The 20,086-nt window shown below is 41.7% G+C and overlaps 1 protein-coding gene across 3 annotated transcripts in view; it reads right to left on the minus strand.

The window, feature by feature from the left end:
• The window catches only part of GTF3C1 (general transcription factor IIIC subunit 1), a 70,931-nt gene that overhangs the window by 17,271 nt on the left and 33,574 nt on the right, over positions 1-20,086 (minus strand). For all 3 annotated transcript variants that reach the window (XM_067551190.1, XM_067551189.1, XM_067551191.1), the window contains exons 18-28: positions 18,326-18,422; positions 17,457-17,634; positions 15,583-15,724; positions 14,230-14,365; positions 12,788-12,869; positions 11,219-11,404; positions 9,510-9,664; positions 6,017-6,159; positions 5,372-5,453; positions 2,867-2,979; positions 1,633-1,695 (exon numbers count right to left, since the gene is read on the minus strand). In XM_067551190.1, coding sequence (XP_067407291.1) covers positions 1,633-1,695; positions 2,867-2,979; positions 5,372-5,453; positions 6,017-6,159; positions 9,510-9,664; positions 11,219-11,404; positions 12,788-12,869; positions 14,230-14,365; positions 15,583-15,724; positions 17,457-17,634; positions 18,326-18,422 — 1,377 coding nt within the window. The remainder of the gene's footprint in view (positions 1-1,632; positions 1,696-2,866; positions 2,980-5,371; positions 5,454-6,016; positions 6,160-9,509; positions 9,665-11,218; positions 11,405-12,787; positions 12,870-14,229; positions 14,366-15,582; positions 15,725-17,456; positions 17,635-18,325; positions 18,423-20,086) is intronic.

A 20,086-nucleotide genomic window follows, 5' to 3' on the forward strand; every position in this document is an offset into this window, starting at 1 on the left:
GTTCTGGTCGCCACATTTCAGGAAAGATGTGCACAAATTGGAAAAAGTCCAGAGAAGAGCAACACAAATGATCAAAGGTCTAGAAAACATGACCTATAAGGGAAGATTGAAAAAATTGGGTTTGTTTAATCTGGAGAAGAGAAGACTGAGAGGGTACATGATAAGTTTTCAAGTATATAAAAACGTTGTTACAAGCAGAACAATGGCAGTTTAGATTAGACATAAGGAAAAACTTCCTAACTGTCCGGGAAGTTAAGTACTGGAATAAATTGCCTAGGGAGGTTGTGGAATCTCAGTCATTGGAGATTTATTTTAAGAGCAGACAAACAGCTGTTGGGGATGGTCTAGATAATACTTAGTCCTGCCACGAATGCAGGGGACTGGACTAAATGACCTCTCAAGGTCCCTTCCATGCCTATGATTCTGTAAGTGGAGAATGTCTGTCAAATATGTGGCTCTGGTAGGTCATGGTCAAGGTCAGATCTAGATCTCTCACCTTTCTCAGGGGCTGAGTTCCTGGAGCAGGAAGAATAATGATGATTTTTACATTTTTATTCTGAGTTTGAGTGACTACTGCCCTATCCAAAGAGTGTGGTTTGGTGCTTTATGTGCAGTCTGTGTGGTTTACAGGAGAGAGAGAGCGTGCCATTCATCCTCATCGGGGAAAAGCTCAACCAAGAAAGGGAAATGGGGTGAAGGAGTGAGAAGAAACAGTAGCAGCGCCTGGGAGTCGAAGGACACCTGCCTACTTACTCAGGTTGGGTAAGTACTTCAAGAGGGACATGAATACTTACAACTCTATTCCTTAGATCAGGTGGAAAAAGATTAATTTGGGGATAGACACTGGAGTAATTAGATTCATTTAAGAAACAGAGAATGTAAGATGAATATCCAGAAAAGGGTCCTGAGAATGAAGTATACCAGGCTGTGGAGCTGTCTCCCCAGGGAAGGGGTAGAGTCCCCACTACTTGACACACAAAACCAACCTGGACAAAACTCTGGTAAGTGTACAACGGGAAATTCTGCTTTGGCAGGGAGATGGGATGCTCAGATACCATGGTCATGAGCACATTATAAACACCTCAGGTAGTCAGCGTGGAAGCTTAAACTGGTAGCGCTGGCAGTGGGAGCACAGGACACCTATGTTCCATAATCAATGCTGGCCAAGCCCTAAGTGGCCCAGAAACCTATTTACTTGGTAGGTTGCCTCTCTCCTCATGACATACTGCTGTAGCTGTAATCAGTGAAGGTACTTCAGTTGGATTCCCATAGATTTTAAAAAGAGAGGGAGCTGATGATAGACTGTGAAAGGCTCTCAGTTTTGGAATCTGCTTGCCTCTTGGTCTGAAACAGCTTGGTCCTGACTGACTCACAAAGCATGTTGAAAATCCATCTATTTACTAAAGGAAAGGTTTGATGGGGAATTTTGTGAAAGTCTTTGTTGGCTGTTAGGCTACAGAGAGGAACTAAAACTATGTCAAAGTGCCTGTAGCCTTAACACAAGCAGCTTTCTGTTAGTATGTTCTTCATCTTTCTCAATAACCAATGACAAGATTATCCATCTTACTTTCACCGTGCCCCCACAATAACTCAAGAGCTCTAATGGTAAAGGTCTCTGTAACTCCCCCTCACCTGTTGAGAGTATCCTGTTTGATGCTTTGATTTGTTTCATCTCCAATTGCCAAAACTCTGAACCTGGTTTAGAGAATAAAAAGGAAACATTTAATAAAGGAAGCAGTATGCACTATATCATACACAGAGCCCCTGATTTTATATTAATCCTTGAAATCCTGAGACTGACATTTATCGTTGTGAATCTTGACACAACCTGCTAAAACAATATTGGGAAGCCATCCATGCTGGCAGACCTCAGCAGAGGTGCCAGGGACTGAAACAGCCATGGAGATGAATTCCCCTGTCTCCAAAAAGCTGTCTGTTCACATCCAGACTGAAGCATGTAGGCAGGAAGCATCATTGAGCCACTGTCTATGCTGTGGATACAAAAGACTTCTGTCTACAGGGCTGGCGTGTGGGAAGAGAGAGAATTTTTGTATTAGAGCGGGAAGGCATCTGCTCTTACCTTCCCCTGATGTACAGGGATGGAAGGGGGGACTTAAGTGTTACTGGGTGCTAGAACTTCTAGTTCCCAGTACCAGTGTTTGCTGCGGATGTGCAGCTCCTCTTAAAATCAGGGAAGTTACTGAGGTGACTAACTGAGCACCAAGAGGTTAAGGCCAAAATTTATGCTTGGCTACCTAAATTCCCTAACTGTAGATGGGCACACTGATATTTATCCTTCCTTCTAAAATGCTTTGCCATCTATGGATGAAAAATGCCATATAAGTGCTAAATATTATTATTACAGCGACCAGAGTTGTGATGTGTCCACTCTTTTAGAACAACATTAATACTTCATTTTTATTATTTAATGGAGACACTAACTACAAATCTTGCTGTGAAATCATGCAACCTAATTTGTGCAAAACAGTGAATGGCTTGTGATAGTTATTGATCACAGTCACACAGGGCACCTCTAAGTACTCACAATGTTTTCCTCTAATAGCATTGTTAAAGGTAAGAATGATATTCATGAAAATTGTATAATAAAAATGTTCAATATAAAATGCAGGTTAATGAAACAGTAATATTTAATATCTGGCAAATTGATGAGAGTAATTTAAAATGTAGAATCACTATTTCAGAAGTGTATGTTAATAAGAAACTTTTCTTTGAAAAGCAAACTGAAACATTTTTGATACTATGATTCCACATGCCCTCAAAGAGTGTGAAATTCTTGACAATAGACTCTATATCTAGTCTTGATCTCACTCACGCCTATGACATGAGAACAGCTTAAGTAAAGTACCTGTAATACAGCTCCTGTAATGTATCTGGAATTTCGAGTTTGGGATTCCCAAGGGTTGAACTGAATTTCTCTTTAAGTCTCTCCACAAACTCTTTAAACTCTTTTGCACACACCTTTGAAAACAAGAGATTGACATATTAAACACTTAACAGGTATGTTTCCTACAGTGCAAAAGGGTAGTAGGACCTCTCTATTTCACATTCATAACTTGGAGACCCATTGCAAATGGCTACAGTTTATGAATTAGCAAGTAGGGGAAGCAACACAGTAAATAAGCCAGGATAATGTGTCACGAAATGTATTCTGTACCTTTATTTGACAAATGCTGTTCCATAGTTATGAGTAACTAAATAATACAAGGTATCATATTGACAGTGTATTCTGTAAAAGCAATGTTATCATTAAGGTTAGATTTTGTCACGATTATTTTTAGTAAAAGTCAGGGACAGGTCACTGCAATAATAATAAATTCACAGAAACCCATGACCTGTCCCTGACTTTTACTAAAAATAACTGACAAAATGGGGCTGACTGGGGGAGGGGGACACCAGCACCTGCTGCCGCTGTGGCTGTCAGTTCTGGGGCCCCTCATCGCAGCTCAGAGCTGCGGGGCCAGAGCTGGGAGCTCCAACTCTGCTGGGTCCCCTGCCGCGCTGTGGGTCTAGGGGCTTGGAGCTGTGGGGCCTTCATGACAGCTTGGAGCTCCAGGTCTGCGGGGCCCCCCCACAGTAGCTTTTAGCTCTGGGATCCCCCCACCACTCATGGCAGCAGGGAGCTCTGGAGCTGGTAGGTGGGAACTGCTGGGACCCCAGCTGTCCGTGGTGGCTAGGAGCTCTGGGGACCCCAGCCAGCTGACAGCTCTGGCCCCACCATCCCAGGGCTGAAGCAGAAATTGTCACGGAGGTCTCTGGAAGTCACGGAATCTGTGACCTCTGTGACAATCTTATTCTTACTCCTTACCAGTATGACAGCCTTCTTAGAAGAACCCTAATTTAAATCTCATCAGGTTGGAAATTTTTCTATGTGCCAGCCATGCTGTGCAGATTATCATACTGTGAATTTGGGAGGTTTCACTGTTCGTCTCATCAGACAAACGAAGTCTGGCTTCTAAGAGTATTGCTGGAAAGAGCCCTAGTATATTGCAGGGGATATGGCTGGTCCAGATATCTCATTGGGAACATTCCACTTGGTTCCAGAGAAAGAAAGACCAACATGGACACAGCAGGAAGAGAAATGGAAGAGGGAGACAAAACAGCTAGTTCCCTGGGCAACTGGTCTTGTCCCATGCCAGACCATGCTGCCTCCCTCCTGACTTCTAGTCAGTTTTCAGACAATAAGTCTGAATAAGGAGATGTTGGAGGCACCAGAAATGCAAGACAGAGGAAGAGGGAGCAGAACAGGTTTGCGGATAGCTGGTCCCAACCAAGCCCACATTCCATCTTTAGGAAATTATTCCTCATCTCTTGGCCTGCAACACCTTTTGGTCTCATTCCACAACGTTTAGGAATCAACTGGCCACCACACCAGCAACCCCATAGCTAAGGGTTAAAACAGCCTAGCCACTTGCAAAGCACAGCAGGTGGGCTCGGTGGGGCTGGGGCATTCAGCAAAAAAAAATCAAAGAGGCAACTGTTGTTTTAGCCATGTTCACCTCCCACTCTGTAGTGTAGGGATTCCACTGGGAGCTAATCCTTTGATAAACAAAACCAAATAGTGAGATAACAGTAGAGCTAGTTGGAAATTTTCCGATAAAACATTTTTTCCATTATAAAAATACCAGTCAAAACCAAAACTGCCAGAAAAGGCTGGTTTCAACATGTCTCCTGATTTGAAACAAATTTTGAAAAAAGTTTTGAAATAATCAAAATGTCCCATTTTGACATTTTCAAAATGTAATTTCATTTTTTTGATTCAAAGTAACTTTTTGTTTAGCAATGTTAATTTATACTACAAAAGGTAACAGAGGTTGAAATCAAAACAAAAATGCTTTGATTAATTCCAATCTGAAATTTTTTTTTGAGTATCATTTTACAAAACCGAGTTTGAGATTGACCTCTCATCTCAATTTGGGAAAAATTTCAAAATTTTGAAAATTATCCTGGGATGGGAAAACAGTTTCCCACCCAGCTCTAGATAACCAGTAACAAGGAGACTGGTGGGAAAGATTTGGGGTAATTGACACCAAATGGATAATCTGTGGAAGCATAAATTGGCCTAAGAAAACCTGGCTTTGAGGATAGCTTGGTGGTACAGACTGTATGCTAGGCATACAAGGGCTAATGCAGGCTCTCCTTGCTGCATTGCAGTGCTGCTTTCCTGCCTTTTAGAAGGCTCACTATGTCTACCTAACTCCCAGAATAACAGGGATGTGGTGCATGAGTCTGTTTTTAGGAAGTTGACAGCACAAAGGGAAGAGACAAGAGGTGAATAATAGGAAGCAAATACAGTTCCATGGAAATGGAATGTTAACCACTCTGTCTCTTTTTAGAATACTTCTCCTCCTACCTGTGGGTCTTGGTAGTTACTTTCCCTGTTCATGAAATCCTCAATAAGAGCTTTATCTTGATAAACTTCAGCAAGGCAAACTCTGCAACAAATGAGTGTAAAAGTGTTCACAGTTCAGTGTGGGTCAGAAAACATGTTGCTCTAGGGATGAATCAGGTTGGATAGGCAACCTTAACTCTACCATTTCCTATCTTTTGAGTTCTTGACTTTGCAACCTAAATATTACTTGAATGTTGTTTTTTGTGTGTCGTATATACGATACACGCCCCAGATCTATATAAGTCAGGAAAGCCTGTACCTAGTTTATAAAGTAAAAGTTAAAGTGCTCTAGAACAGGACCCAGGTTACAATAACTTTGTGTCACTAAAGACAGACTGTGGAACTCAGAAGTGATGTGGCAGGACCAAGAATCCTTACATTTCAAACTGACTCCATTATAAGTGGTGCACCTGACACTTCTTCAGGATATCACAGATCACATAGCATTCCAGACTAACTTGTGGAGAGATGCAGTAAGAGGGACACTGGCGATTTGTATTAGCATGATGGAGGGGGACAAAAGAACAGGAATCCAAGCATGGAGGAATGAAATTCTTAACTTCATTTCATAAGAATTTAGAAGGACAAATGAAACAAATCGCTTACTTATAATTAAGATAGGTTTGTGGGTTTTTGACAATGTAGCGAGCTCTTCGTCCAACAGAATGAGAAGTTTTATCTAAAGATTCTTCAAAGCTGGCATGCATGATATCTCGAACAACCTGCCATGGAACAAATGGTCCCTTCACCTGCATCAAATAAAAAAAGAAATAGTCAAAGCTCAGCTTATTTTGACCTGCACATATGCAAGTGATGGCTGGCACTAGCAGCAGTCACTAGGAAGAAGGCTGCAATCTTTTCCTGGATGCTCTCTCCACATACATTTAATGTCCAAAACATTAATCTTTGCTGCTGGGATCTTTCATGTTTGCTCTGTTCCTAAAAATGAAATCTGATTTGGAAAGTTTGAGTGCAACCTCTTCAGACTTTTGTGAGATATGGAAGGGTACAATAGTATACTTTTCTCCACTTAAAAATACAGGCTAGGACTTTAAAATATGTTATAAGAAGGGTAAGTAGCACTTCCTATTAAGATTACTCAATACCTTCCCTTATAAGGCTCGGTTTCAGTTGCTTATAACTTTGCCACTTTGTTTCAGCTGAAATTTTCAATGCTGGGTGTTTGACTGGAGAGGGGAGGATGCGGGGCAGATTTCAGCCAAAATCATTTATCTGTTTCTGGGAACAAGCCTAGCAAAAAATAGGTTGTTTTGCCCATGTTAAAGAATTCTGGTGACCTCCTCTTTGAATAGCCCTAGCTCCCCCATTCTTTGGAGCAGTGGCTTAAAATATGGCAGGGGCTGATCACTGCATCAGAGATGTATCTTTTCCTGTCCCCATAATAGTGCTGGTCAACACGGAAGATGACAACCAACTATCACCATTAAGGAGAAGATTATGTTACAGAGGTCACGGATGAAACTCGTAGTGATCGGGGGAAGGTCCCAGACGATTGGAAAAAGGCAAATACAGTGCCCATCTTTAAAAAAGGGAAGATGGAGGATCTGGGAAACTACAGATCAGTCAGCCTCACCTCAGTCCCCGGAAAAATCATGGAACAGCTCCTCAAGGAATCCATTTTGAAGCACTTGGTGGAGATGAAGGTGATCAGGAACAGTCAGCATGGATTCACCAAAGGCAAGTCATGCCTGACCAACCTGATTGCCTTCTAGATGACTAGCTCTGTGGATGTGGGGAAAGCAATGGATGTGATATACCTTGACTTTAGCAAAGCTTTTGATACTGTCTCCCACAGTATTCTTGCCAGCAAGTTAAAAGTCGTATGGGTTGGATGAATGGACTATAAAGTGGATAGAAAACTGGCTAGATCTTCGGGCTCAACAGGTAATGATCAACAGTTCAATGTCTAGTTGGCAGCTGGTTTCAAGCAGAGTGCCCGAGAGATCGTTTCTGGGGCCGGTTTTGGTCAATATCTTCATTAGTGATCTGGAAGATTGCACCCTCAGCAAGTTCGTGGATGATACTAAGATGGGGGGAATGGTGATATGCTGGAGGGTAGGGATGGCATTCAGAGTGACCTAGACAAATTGGAGGATTGTGCCAAAAGAAGTCTGATGAGGTTCAACAAGGAAAAATGCAAAGTCCTGCACTTAGGATGGAAAAATCCCATGCACAGCTACAGACTGGGGACCAATTGGCTAAGCAATTCTGCAGAAAAGAACGAGGGGGTTACAGTGGACAAAAACCTGTGTTGGAGTCAACTGTGTGCCCTTATTGCCATGGCAGCTAATGGCACAATGGGCTGCATAAGTAGGAGCACTGCCAGCAGATCGAGGGAAGTGATTATTCCCCTCTATTCGGCACTGGTGAGGCCACATCTGGAGGAGTATTGTGTCCTATTTTGGGCCCCCCACTACAGAAAGGATGTAGACAAATTGGAGAATCCAGTGGAGGACAAAGAAAATGATTAGAGGGCTGGGGCACATGATTTATGAGGAGAGGCTGAAGGAACTGGGCTTATTGAGTCTGCAGAAGAGAACAGTGAGGGGGGATTTGATAGCAGCCTTCAACTACCTGAAGGGGGGAGGAGGAGTTCCAGGGAGGATGGAGCTAGGCGGAGCTAGGCTATTCTCAATGGTGGCAGATGACAGAACAAGTAGTAATAGTCTAAAGTTGCAGTGGGGGAGGTCTAGGGTGACTATTAAGAAAAACTATTTCATTAGGAGGTTGGTGAACCACTGAAATGGGTTTCCTAGGGAGGTGGTGGAATCTCCATCCTTACAGGTTTTTAAGGCCTGGCTTGACAAAGCCCTGGCTGGGATGATTTAGCTGGGGTTGGTCCTGATTTGAGCAGGGGGTTGGACTAGATGACCCCCTGAGGGCCCTTCTAACCTTAATCTTTTATGATTCTGTGACTTCCAGAGACCTCTGTGACATTTTCTCCTTCAGTCTTGGGATGGTGGGGACGGAGCTGTCAGCAGCCACAGGGGGCCCCTGCAGCTCCGAGCCGCTGACCCCGGAGGGTAGCACAACCCGGAGCTCCCAGACACGCCTCTGGAGCTCCAAGTCAGGTGTGTTCTGGAGCTGTCAGCCACAGCAGGTGCTAGACCCTCCCCTCTTCCCCCCAGTGGGGCTCAAGCTCTCATCATCCCAGTCAGCCCCATTTTGTCAGTTATTTTTAGTAAAAGTCAGGGATAGGTCACAGGCTTATGTGAATTTTTGTTTATGGCCCATGACATGTCCCTGACTTTTACTAAAAAATAGCTGTGACAAAATCTTAACTTCAACTATCATCAGTTAGTTGCACAGCCAACTTAATTCTAACTTTTGAATGCTTGACTCTGCAACCTTAATATTGTTCTTTTAATGTAATTTTGTGTGTATATTTTTAGTACATGCATGCTACAGAAGTATGGGAATAAAAAACTAAGGAAAATCTCCTGCATTCCTTGCTAACTTCACCTCACTTGTAATGCTATCAATAACACCTTCCACTTCCATCTGAAACACATTTGAAGAAGCAATAGGTACTCCGAACTTCATCCAACAAATGAGCTAACATAAAACTCTGATAGTGACCTCATATTCTTGTCTCAGATTGACACATCTGACTGGCCCACATCCTAGTCACTTGGAACGTTATCCCCCCTTAACACTGAAGATTCACCAGTAAGATTTTTGTGTTGAAAATTTTAACATTGGTCCCAACATCACATATTACAGAATGACAATTTCATACTTCATCCTGCTTTTCAAAAGAGATGCAAAGAAAAGGTTAAGAGTGCAGAATATTTTATCTCATGGTGCTTTTTGGTACAGCAATAGCTAAACTCAGATTCCCCCCTTTGCAGTACCCTAGAAAATTCAAATTACTTTAGAGACTACAATCAGCATTTCAGATGAACCCTACAATTCCAATCACACAATACTTTAAAGACCTTTGTCTCCTCCATGAAAATAAAGTTTGGAGCAAGCCTAATTGTGGTGTTGCTTCCACTCCCCCATAATAGAGAGGGATATGGCAATGCCAATGCTATACTAGTACTACTGCACACACATTAAGTAGAGAAGTGAACACCTTTGTGTTTAGCACATTACTGGCAATTCGACATAGCATGAGCAGGCTGTCTTCTTGCACAGTCCAGGTGACACGAAGGCGCGTCATTCTCAGCAGGGCGCTCTGGTCAGCCTCATCATGGTAGCGCAGCCTTTTATTTTTTTCTGCAGACTCTTCTAAACACAAACCCAAAGAGAGACAATTATACTAGGTGTGCTGACAGACAGTTGTATTTGTAACGTGGCCTTTATTCTTATTTATTTGTATTATGGCAATGCCTAGAGGTTTCAATTGAGATTGGAGGCTTATTGTGCTAAGTATGGTATAAACACAGTTGAGGTAGAGAGAGACTAAGTGACTTAGTCTCGACAGTTTTTCTGCCTGCCCCGGGACAGGACTTCGATGATTTATTATTTGAGCTAGTGCCCACTATGTGCAAGTGCTCCAGAAGGTGTGCTCACTCCAGAAGCTCACAAATTGAGAAGTCTGATTGAACATCCAATTGTAAATAATTTGTCTGACAAAGTTAACAAATTCAGTGATAAAGGACCTCATGGCATCCATCTCTAGATTAAGATTAATTTCTGGCTCTGTGACCTTGGACAATTCACTTGACCTCTATGCCCCTTTCCCCATCCTTTGTCTGTTTGGATGACAAGCTCTTTGGGATAGAAATTGTCTTTTATTATGCATCTGTAGAGTGCCTAGCAGAATGAGTCCCTGATCTCAGTTGGGATCTGTAAGGGTTACTGTAACATAAATAATACTAATGGGAGGCAGGGGAAGATGATGAGTGAAGGATGACAAGAGGGAGGAAGGTTGAGGGGTTTGAGACAGTGAGACTGAGATTAGGATTGTTGGGGTGAAAAAGAGCTCCTATTTCACAGTACCAGAGTTGTTTTTGAAAAATACTGGCAAGATCATGAGTAGAGCCCTTGCCCGGATACAAAATATGAATCCACATCTGATCTGCAATCTGCAAAAATGGTCCGTGGATATCTGCATCCACAGATGAGGATATTTGCAGATTTGCAGGGCTCTAGATATAAAATTTGGATCTGCATCCATCTGTGATCCACAAAAAATGGTTTGCAGATATAAAGCGGATATCCACAGATTTTCAGGGCTCTAATCAAGAGTAGAGAAGAAGTGAAAGAGGACAAGGGAGAAGTAGTCAGCAGGATTAGAAAGGAAGAGCAAATCAATTTAAAGTTGTGAGTCAGCACAGTCTGGTGGCTTTTTCCAAAGGGGCTCAACAAAGCAGCAATAGTGATGGGACAACTATGGCTCAGCATCCAAGGGATGGACAGTGGTCTCATTAGTATAGGGGACAGGAAAGCTTAAAGTAAAGACCACGGAGCCAACAAGAGAAGGGACATGAGATGGAAAGATCGGGGCTGAATGCAGCAGAGAAGCCAGAACATGAGATGTTGAAAAAGGAAGTGTTGGTTGGAGAGGCAGAATTCAGAGACAGAGACATCAGAGGATTACAGACCAAACGTGCCTGCGGCTAAAGAACAGTGATCCAACATGCTCCCCCAAAGCCAGCACACAGCCATATGGCATTGATACTTCTTTGCTCATCAGGAGGGCAACTCAAGGAGGTGGCTAATGAAAGCTTTTGGTTACACAAGACCTCACAGTCACCACAGTTCTTCTGAAGGATGCCACAGCACTCAGATTGCATCAAAACAAAGCTTCTCTTACCGACAGACAAGCTAGTTATTTACCTCTCTTTTTCTTCTTTGTCTTCTTCCCAGGATCTTTCTTAAGCCTCTTACGTTTCTGGCTTTTTCCTCCCCTTACTCTCTTCGTTCTATCCTGTGTTGCTTCTTTATCAATCTCAATACACTCTTCCTTCTGCACAGGGGACTCTGCTCCTTCTCTTGCATCTCCCAAAATATTAATTTTATTACCTAAGCAGGGGTACATTTACATCAGTGGAATTTTATAGCAAAATATGCAATGCAATGTTAAGCAATCAAAAGTCAAAATATAAAGTTACATGTGAATATATCACCCAAACTCTACCATCTTGTGCATATACATTATCAGTGTAGTCATATAATCATGAATTGTTTCTCAAAGACAACATAATGACAGGATTTTCCCCAGGCTTAGATATCCATATCCCTAAGGAAACATATGATCATGTAATTGAAAACTGCATTGTGATGCACACATACAGGAGGGCAGTTAAGGTTTTACATTCAACCTTCGGTTTCACATTTTCTTACACTGCGGTGCTTTATTATGCAATCTTAACATTATTGTAGCTCTACAGCATTTAATTTCTTCCAATTTAGTGGGAATTAAAATCAAATCAAAATTTGAAGAAAATGGTTAGTAGTTTTAAAGTTAGTAATTTTTCAAGTGAGCTACCTTATCTCAATTTAGTGCTAAATAAAAAGATTCCACTTGCTGATTTAAAAAAGTTAATAATAAAAAACATGCACACTACGCAGATTCTCTTCAAATATGGCTTGCAGTTTTATAAATTTCAATGAGCTCTACGAAATAAGACAAGTATGAAGAAAACTTGGAACTTGGGCAGGTTTTAAAGTTTTGAACCTTTAAATTCATCAGATCTGTTTTCAAAAGCTTGTAAACTGCACTTGTCTATAGAGTGAATAAAGAGCCTACTGTTCATACTTAGTAAGTAATTTTCAAACACTCCTAACTTTGGTTAAAAACAAAAAAAACCCAGTATTTTCCAAACTAAGCAGAGGCACCTCAATAAGGACTATGTTCAGGCCAAGTTTCAGACTTCAGCCATTTTTTGCTGTAGAACTGTCTGAAGTGACAGAATTTTCTTAAATGGGAAAGAAATATTTCATCTCTCCCAAGCAACTGAAGGGACTTCTCTGAAATTTAAGAACAACACAGCAAGAAATGCTTCACCTGTGGGTAAAAAAATTCAGCTACAACGGACTCATGCTTTGGAAAAATATGAAAATGTAAAAATTGTTTCATGTTCTACATTACAATGGGAAGTACAAGACTACAGTAAAAAGATCTGAAACAGCATCTGGCTTGTCAGTCATGCACAACAGGTTTCTGTCTGGCATTTCTGCAAGCTGCGCTTCTGAGACTCACCAGGATGAAGTACAAATGACTAAATACTGTCATGCCCATCAAGAAATAGGAAAGAAAGTTAAATTATTCCACTGTTACAATAATGACCTACAATGTCTCATATTATGGGAGAGGTGGGAAGAACTCATGTCATCACTGTGGATTTGAGAAAGAGGATCAGAGTTCTAATGCAATTACAAATTTTATATGCACCATTTTGTTACCTCCAGTACTGAGTGGAAGGGGGTGTTTTGTTAAGAAAGTCTGGAGTCTCACTGCAAGTCCATTTTCAGAAACAGCACTTTCCTAAAAGGAACAAAACATCCACCAAGACAAGATGTGAGCATCATGGAGTACACAGTCTTTAACATTAATACATCCAAGAAATTTCTGAGAGCAGAATGAGTTGTGGACAGTTTTCAGAAAGAGATTTTAAACATAAGCTGACTGCTGGCATGAGTCACGGCTGATCTAACAATGTACTCACTACAAAATAGTTTTAAACGTTTCTAAAGTTATACTGAAACCACCACCATTGTGGGACGTTCTGAACTTCATACTAATTCCTTCAAGTAAAGACGTGTGGAGGAAAAGGAGAGCGGAATTAAGAACTTAAGGATTTATGATGGGGGTGGTTCCAAGACCATACCATAGTTAAAACTGAGCAGCAATTTCTCTATAAAACTGGTTTTTCAAAGTGCTCTGAACTCCATGTGGACTTCCAAGAAGCAGGAACTACTTACAAAATGAAACACAAACATTAGAAAACCAGGAAATGCAGGCTTCAGGTAATGCTTCCCCCACCACACTCCACCCAACGATGTCTCTAACCCCGTGGAGATAGCAAGAAAGCAGAACCGTAGCCATTCCCGACAATATCTGCCATTTCCTGTGTGGCCACTACAACTCCAAATCTGTACTCTTATTTGCATACTTGTATGGACCCTCTGTGCTGCCCCATTAATACTAGCAGGATATGTGGTGGGCTGAGGGATCAGAGGCTTTCAAACACTTTACACTCCCCACCCCAAACACTGTTCTTTTCTTCCTTAGATGCCACATTTGAGGGAGCTGTAAGGTACTATGATCTCTGGAAGGGACTCCTTAGGGCTGTACTCTCAGTGGACAGAGTTATGGTCAGGAGGGGGAATGGCATGGGATGCATTACCCTGTGCTGACAGATTTTCTAATGTTTGTTATGTGTGTTTCATGCTTTTTGGAGGTTTCGGTGTTCAGCTACCAAATTCCATCCTCTGGAAGTGTATGAAGCACTGCTCAGCAATCTCTTACCCTCATATTAATTATGCGTTTGGGTAATTAATTCTCCTTTGACTGAATGTGCCATCAAGGCAAATGTCAGTAAAGCACATGCACTGAAGGGAACTATAACCCAGACTGCATTGCATAATGCAGACAAATCTTCCATCTACTCAACATCAGAATTTACCATGGTAACTATTCATTTGCCATCCGTTACCATTCATGATTTTATTAAGATGCCTTGATAAGGAAAAACCCTACAAGGATATGTGCCCTTGGGAATGCACACAACTAGAGCAGCAAACATTTATATTAATATTTCAACAACTCTTAAAAATACTAGAAGTTAAAAGTTTAAATAAAGTCAAGCCATCACAATATAATAAATCCACTTAAAAGCCCCTACCTTCCTAGTTTTATTAATGATATAGCTTGTCCAGATCCAATTGCGTTTTAGATGGCCATAAAAGCTGGAATCCAAGCCTCCAGCTCCCATCCCATCCCCAGGAATAGATCCATCATCCACCACCTCTCGACTTCCTCTAAGGAAAAAGAGAAACAAAATACACAGTAACAGACTAGTAAGAATAGCTGACAAGACACTTGCTAGATGACTTTGTGTACATCTCAAGAGTAAAATCACCAACAGCTAGTGAATTGGTGAAAAACTGCAAAAGGCACATACGCCATCGCCTCACACCAAAAGGTTGCCAACAATGCTGCTTTTCTACTCATTTTAGGTATCAGAGTCCAGCGAACTGACTTTTCAATTTTAGAGTAAAGAACTGAATATTAAAAATTGCAACCAAAGGGACTGCAGAACTGTTAGCTAAGATCAAACTGCAGGGCCAAATTCTGCTCTCACTAACACCTGTGCCACTCAACTGGAGATAAAGGTTGCCAAGATGAAACTGAGGTTAGAATTCAGCTCACAGAATTTTTAATTGAGATTGCACAATGGCCTAAAAGAACACAGCTTTATCTGTAAAATGGGGGTGGCAGTGGCTCACACTTGATTAGGTTCTGAGTTTGGGGCTCATGGACTTGGTCAATAATAAAGGTGATGAGATACATGGAAATAAAGACATCCGTCATTAGAGCTGAGATTTGAACTCATAGGCTCCTAGCTACCAGTACAAGGAACTTTCCTCTAGGTTACAGAGTAATTCGGTGGATCTCACTCTGAGTCAAGGGCGATGGAGGTTTCCATCAGAGGGCATAAAGGAGACAGAACTTTTTTGGGGGCCCATCCAGGACTGTGGAATGAACTCCCACAGGAATTAAAGACCTCTGCTCCAAATGAAAGATGCAGTTCTTCAACCTGCTTTCTCTAACACAGAGCAGCATCTGCATTAAAACAAACACAACACCCTACCAAAAAAATCAAAACACTACACTAAACACGCAGTTCATAGATTCATAGACTATAAGACCAGAAAAGACCACTGTGAACATCTACTCTGACATTCTGCACAATACAATTGAGAACTTTTCTGGCCTGATTTCTGTTTAAACTATAACATATTTTTAGAATGTATTTTTAGACCATGCTGGTCTTTAAACTATTCTACTCAACTGAAAACATAGGATTGATCAACACAATCTGTCCTCATAGGCAGATGGACTCTGAGACAGAGAGACATACCAGATTAAATATTACAATGCTAAATCAAACACTATTAGTCTAACACTCTTAAAATGAACTGTTCTGTTTTTAACCCATCTACTCAGCGAAACAGAAAGCTGGAAAGACACTTACGAGGTGTATTCCAGCATTGCACACTTTCTTTCAAGATTGTGTTTGTCCACTGCTGACTCCTGTTCCATCTGCACATCCAGTGTGGTGCTGGTCTCCTCACCCTGAAGATGACTTCTTTTTGCACGAGGATGGCGGACGACTCCTAAACACACAAATGTACTTAAATTACTATCAGTATGAAGAGTTATGTTTCAATCTCTCCCCACATCCTGCTTCTGGCTGCTTGCTGCCACCGTGGCAAACTGTTGGCAAATGAGCGGGGCAGATGTTTCCTTGAAATAGAAATGCTAAGAGAGTCAGGGACACCCTCTACCACTTTCCTTAGGTATCAAGCATGTTGCTTTCATAACATAGTCGCTTGTGAGGCTTATGGCCTGGACCTTAAATTCCAACACAGAGATCCACTTAGCACAGGAGAGTGGTGGTGATACCCATCAGGAAGTAGGCTGCACACTGATGCTCTGGGCGTAACAGTCCCCAAGGGACAGCCAGTTTAGGATTGCTTATCTGTCCCACTGTGAAGCAGACATGCCATCTCCCTGCCCAGCGCACCCCTTACACTGGGGCCGGGTTGGAGGAATAGCAAAGGATGGTTCTACAAAACAGAGAGCATCCCCACACTGGAGGAAATTCTGAGCTGGCCAGATCCATTTGGTTTTTGGCCCTTTGTGCTGACAGAACAGCAGGCTGGGCCTGGAATGCAGGAGAGCATCTGGCCCATAGGATCAGTATAAGCTGAAGCCCAACACATAGTTCTGTTTGTTTCCCTCCAGGCTCAAAGCAGACGATTTGTTAAAAACCCCAAAACTTTCCAGAGCATTATGTTGATGGCACAGTGCGCAAATCCCCATATTACAGGGAGCCAGATATATATTGTATCTATGACAGCCTGGTAAACAAATACTACTGCACAGTGTCTGAGAGCAGCAGCATAATTATAGCACTGCCGCAATGAACATCGGCTTAATTAGACAAAGTTGTCTAATGCCTTCTGAAAAATACTGCTTCAATATTAAAAAGGAGGATTAAATTGCAAATGGATCACTCTGCTTGACTGCTTTCAAGTTACAGAAACAAAAAGGAGTTGCTTTTGGTTTCAGAAGCTTTTGCTCTTTAACCAATAATTGCTATTGCACTATTCTACCTTATTTAAGAGCAGTAAAAACAAAGACACTTCCCCATTGCCAAAATACTGTAATCACTTATAACTGTACTACTTATTACTTCTGTGAACATGTGCTTTAGACTACCTCAGAATAGCTAATGGAAGCTAGAGCAGCATGGTTCTCAGAAATGAGATCTCTGCCCATGCTAGTCAGGGAAATCATGATATAAACATACTGGCAACAAGGTTTTGAGTATGCTTGGCATGGATCAAACTAGGCCCTGTAAAGGGGTAGCGGTGAATTATTTGCCTTGTAATTCTGCTCTGAAGATATTATCTTGCATGAGTCTCATTCTCGGATCTCATAGTGTGAGATGGACAAACGTCAAGTTCTAAAGTTTTCTGGTCCCCAAGGGCAGCAGCCAGGAGCGCAACATGCCCTGCACTGTTGATTGTGCTCTATGCTGTACCTTAACACCTGCCCTTACTTGGAGATTTCCAGTCAGTTTCAGATTATCCACACCCCAAATAGGGCCAATCACAAAAATCAATCGAAAAGGTTAATACTTCAAAACCTTAGACAATAAGCTGCAAAACAGACACTAGCCAGAGAGATGCTTGCTCATAGGGGTTTAGAGACAGTAAGTTAAAGGTAACAAGATCAAATCTGTCTTACTTCATGGTAGAGTTTAAGAGAAAGAGAAGGTGTGAAAAGAGTAGGATATCAAGGATGAAGGTGGGAATAACAGAATGCTGGATCTTACCATACCTAATGGAGTATTAAGGCAGACACACTGTAAATCAAACCAAAAGTTTTCCACATCCTGCACAGTGTTCAAAACATACAAGCGTCTCTCAAATGGGCGACTGCTTTGAGCCAGGTTATAGTGAGGGTCACAGATAGTAGTATCAACAATCACTGCATTTCTCTTCATATAGACGAATACCTGTGAAACACACAAGGTTAATTACTTACACCCCTGTAAGTAAAATCACTGAAATGGCCATTTTAGCAAGACACACAACTCCATGTATTCCAAGTGGCCCATAAAGGCAACCACTTTGCAGATACCTGTCATCTTGACCAATGATGGCACTTTACTCTCTGTGATTAGGGAACCTATTCTGGGATCTACAGACAGTCTATCATCATCCAATGGCTAGGGTCAGGAATACAATTCCAGAATATATCACCTGTTCAAGTCAGAATTTTACTAAGTGAACTATTTATGCCTGGAATTCCTCTGTTCCTTACTGATGAAGAGACACCTTTCACAGTTACATTTTCAAAAAGCCACATCTCCCAATGCAGGATTAATTTGGCATCCCAGTGTAATGGAGGTAAACACAGCAAGCCTAGTAATTCCCAGACAAGGTGCTGGCATTCTGGAGACTTCCAGATCATGGCTGCACATAGCTTGTAGGAGTCTGGCTCAACGCCTGAGGAGTCACTTTCCAGAATAATGGGGAGAAATTATCCATGCAACTTCCTATGTGTCAGTAGAACCTGCACAGTTGTATATTAGCCCAGAGCCAAACATTTAAGCTAATCACTGCAAATTTGAAATCTCTTATTTTATCACCATCATGATCAGCAGAACAAAGGGTGGAGTAATATTCAAGTTTTCAATAAATTACCTGATCTTTATCTTGAAATTTCTCAGTTGGGCCAAACTGTAGCAGCCCCATGTAACATAACCTCTGCAGGTTTTCTACCACTGAAAAGATGTATCTCCTGCAACATAGTTGGACGTGTTACATTTGTATTCATGACAAATTAAACATGTGATATGTCACCCTAAACAGTAAAAACAGGTCTGAGCTATAACATCTTTAAACAGCCATATTAAGTGCTTATATAACAACTCAAAGGATTTAGGTTTTCCCAAGTGTACGAAGCAAAACTGTTTCACCAAATCTAAAAAGAATGGTTACTTAGTGAGAATCAAACTTGTATTTTAAGAAGTAAAATCTGCCAAATGTTTGACTTCAACTGACCAGTAAATAGAGGTGAGGGCTCCAACTGGTCAGTGGATAATTTCACATAGGTTGAAACAGAAGATACTTGATCACTGTATCTGGACTGATAGAAGTTCACATACACTGTATTATAGGAGGAGCTGGCAGTGATTCCCAAGTTAAGGTTGCCTAACTATCCATTATAAGACCCTGTTTTCAGTTCCTTATAACTCTGGAAAACTAGTTATTCAAGATGAAATATTTCATGCCAGATATCTCCTCAAGTCTTAACTTTTTGGAAAGTTTCAGTAAAAACTGGCTGTTTCCAAGAACAAGGTCAGGGAAAAATACATTGTTTAGCCCATGTTAAAAAAATCTTACAAGTGTTTCACTGATATGCTCTAGTGTCTGCAAACTTTGAAGTATGGACTTGAAATTTGTCAGAGCAGGCTGCTGGGATCAGAAAGGTGCTTTTTGGTGTTTCTATGAAAACCCACCCAAATGTGGCCAAGTTACAAGCCTTTGAAAATCACACTTTGCATATGCATGGTAGATATTTGTTTGAGGCTGCCAGTTAAATATCTCTGAAGATTTCGTCTGCCCTGAGCATGCTCCTGTCCAGGTCTGCAGAAGCCAAGAAGTACATTCCCTGCAATTGCTCCTCCAAGCTAATGGGGATTGTTACGGTGCTAAGCACCAGAACAGAGAGCAGGAAGAGTGTTTCTTCTGTGCTCTCATTACTCCCCATGCTGGTGCCCAGGAAGCATGGAGGAGAAAGAAGAAGCTGCCTGACTGGAATGCAGAGGGTGACAAGCAGAAGGACAGGCTGGGTGCAATATGACCAGATAGGCTGATTTAGGGTTGCCGGGGGAGATGGGGAAAAGACTAGTAACCATTAGAGGTTAATCTCAAGAATTTAGAACACAACCAAAAATTCTCAAGTCTCAGCATTCCTCTGCTGTATAGGAAACTGCCATGAAACCCACTGGCAAAGTCTGTCTCATCCTCCTCTGCTGGCTGCTACTGCTATCTGCTACCACCAATCCATTAGCTTGGAAGAGAGGAAGGTGATCAGGAACAGTCAACATGGATTCACCAAGGGCAAGTCATGCCTGACCAATCTGATTGCCTTCTATGAAGAGGTGACTGGCTCTGTGGATGTGGGGAAAGCAGTGGATGTGATATACCTTGACTTTAGCAAAGCTTTTGATACAGTCTCCCACAGTATTCTTATCACCAAGTTAAAGAAGTATGGGCTGGATGAATGGACTATAAAATGGATAGAGAACTGGCTAGATCATCGGGCTCAATGGGGAGTGATCAATAGCTCCATGTCTAGCTGGCAGCTGGTATCAAGTGGAGTGCCCCAAGGGTGGGTCCTGGGGCTGGTTTTGTTCAACATCTTCATTAATGATCAGGAGGATGGGGTGGATTGCAACC

The sequence above is a fragment of the Emydura macquarii genome, unplaced genomic scaffold (assembly GCF_026122565.2).
Source record: "Emydura macquarii macquarii isolate MOO-44397 ecotype Brisbane River unplaced genomic scaffold, CSIRO-AGI_Emac_v2 contig_1348, whole genome shotgun sequence".
In the NCBI taxonomy this organism is placed as follows: domain Eukaryota; kingdom Metazoa; phylum Chordata; order Testudines; family Chelidae; genus Emydura; species Emydura macquarii.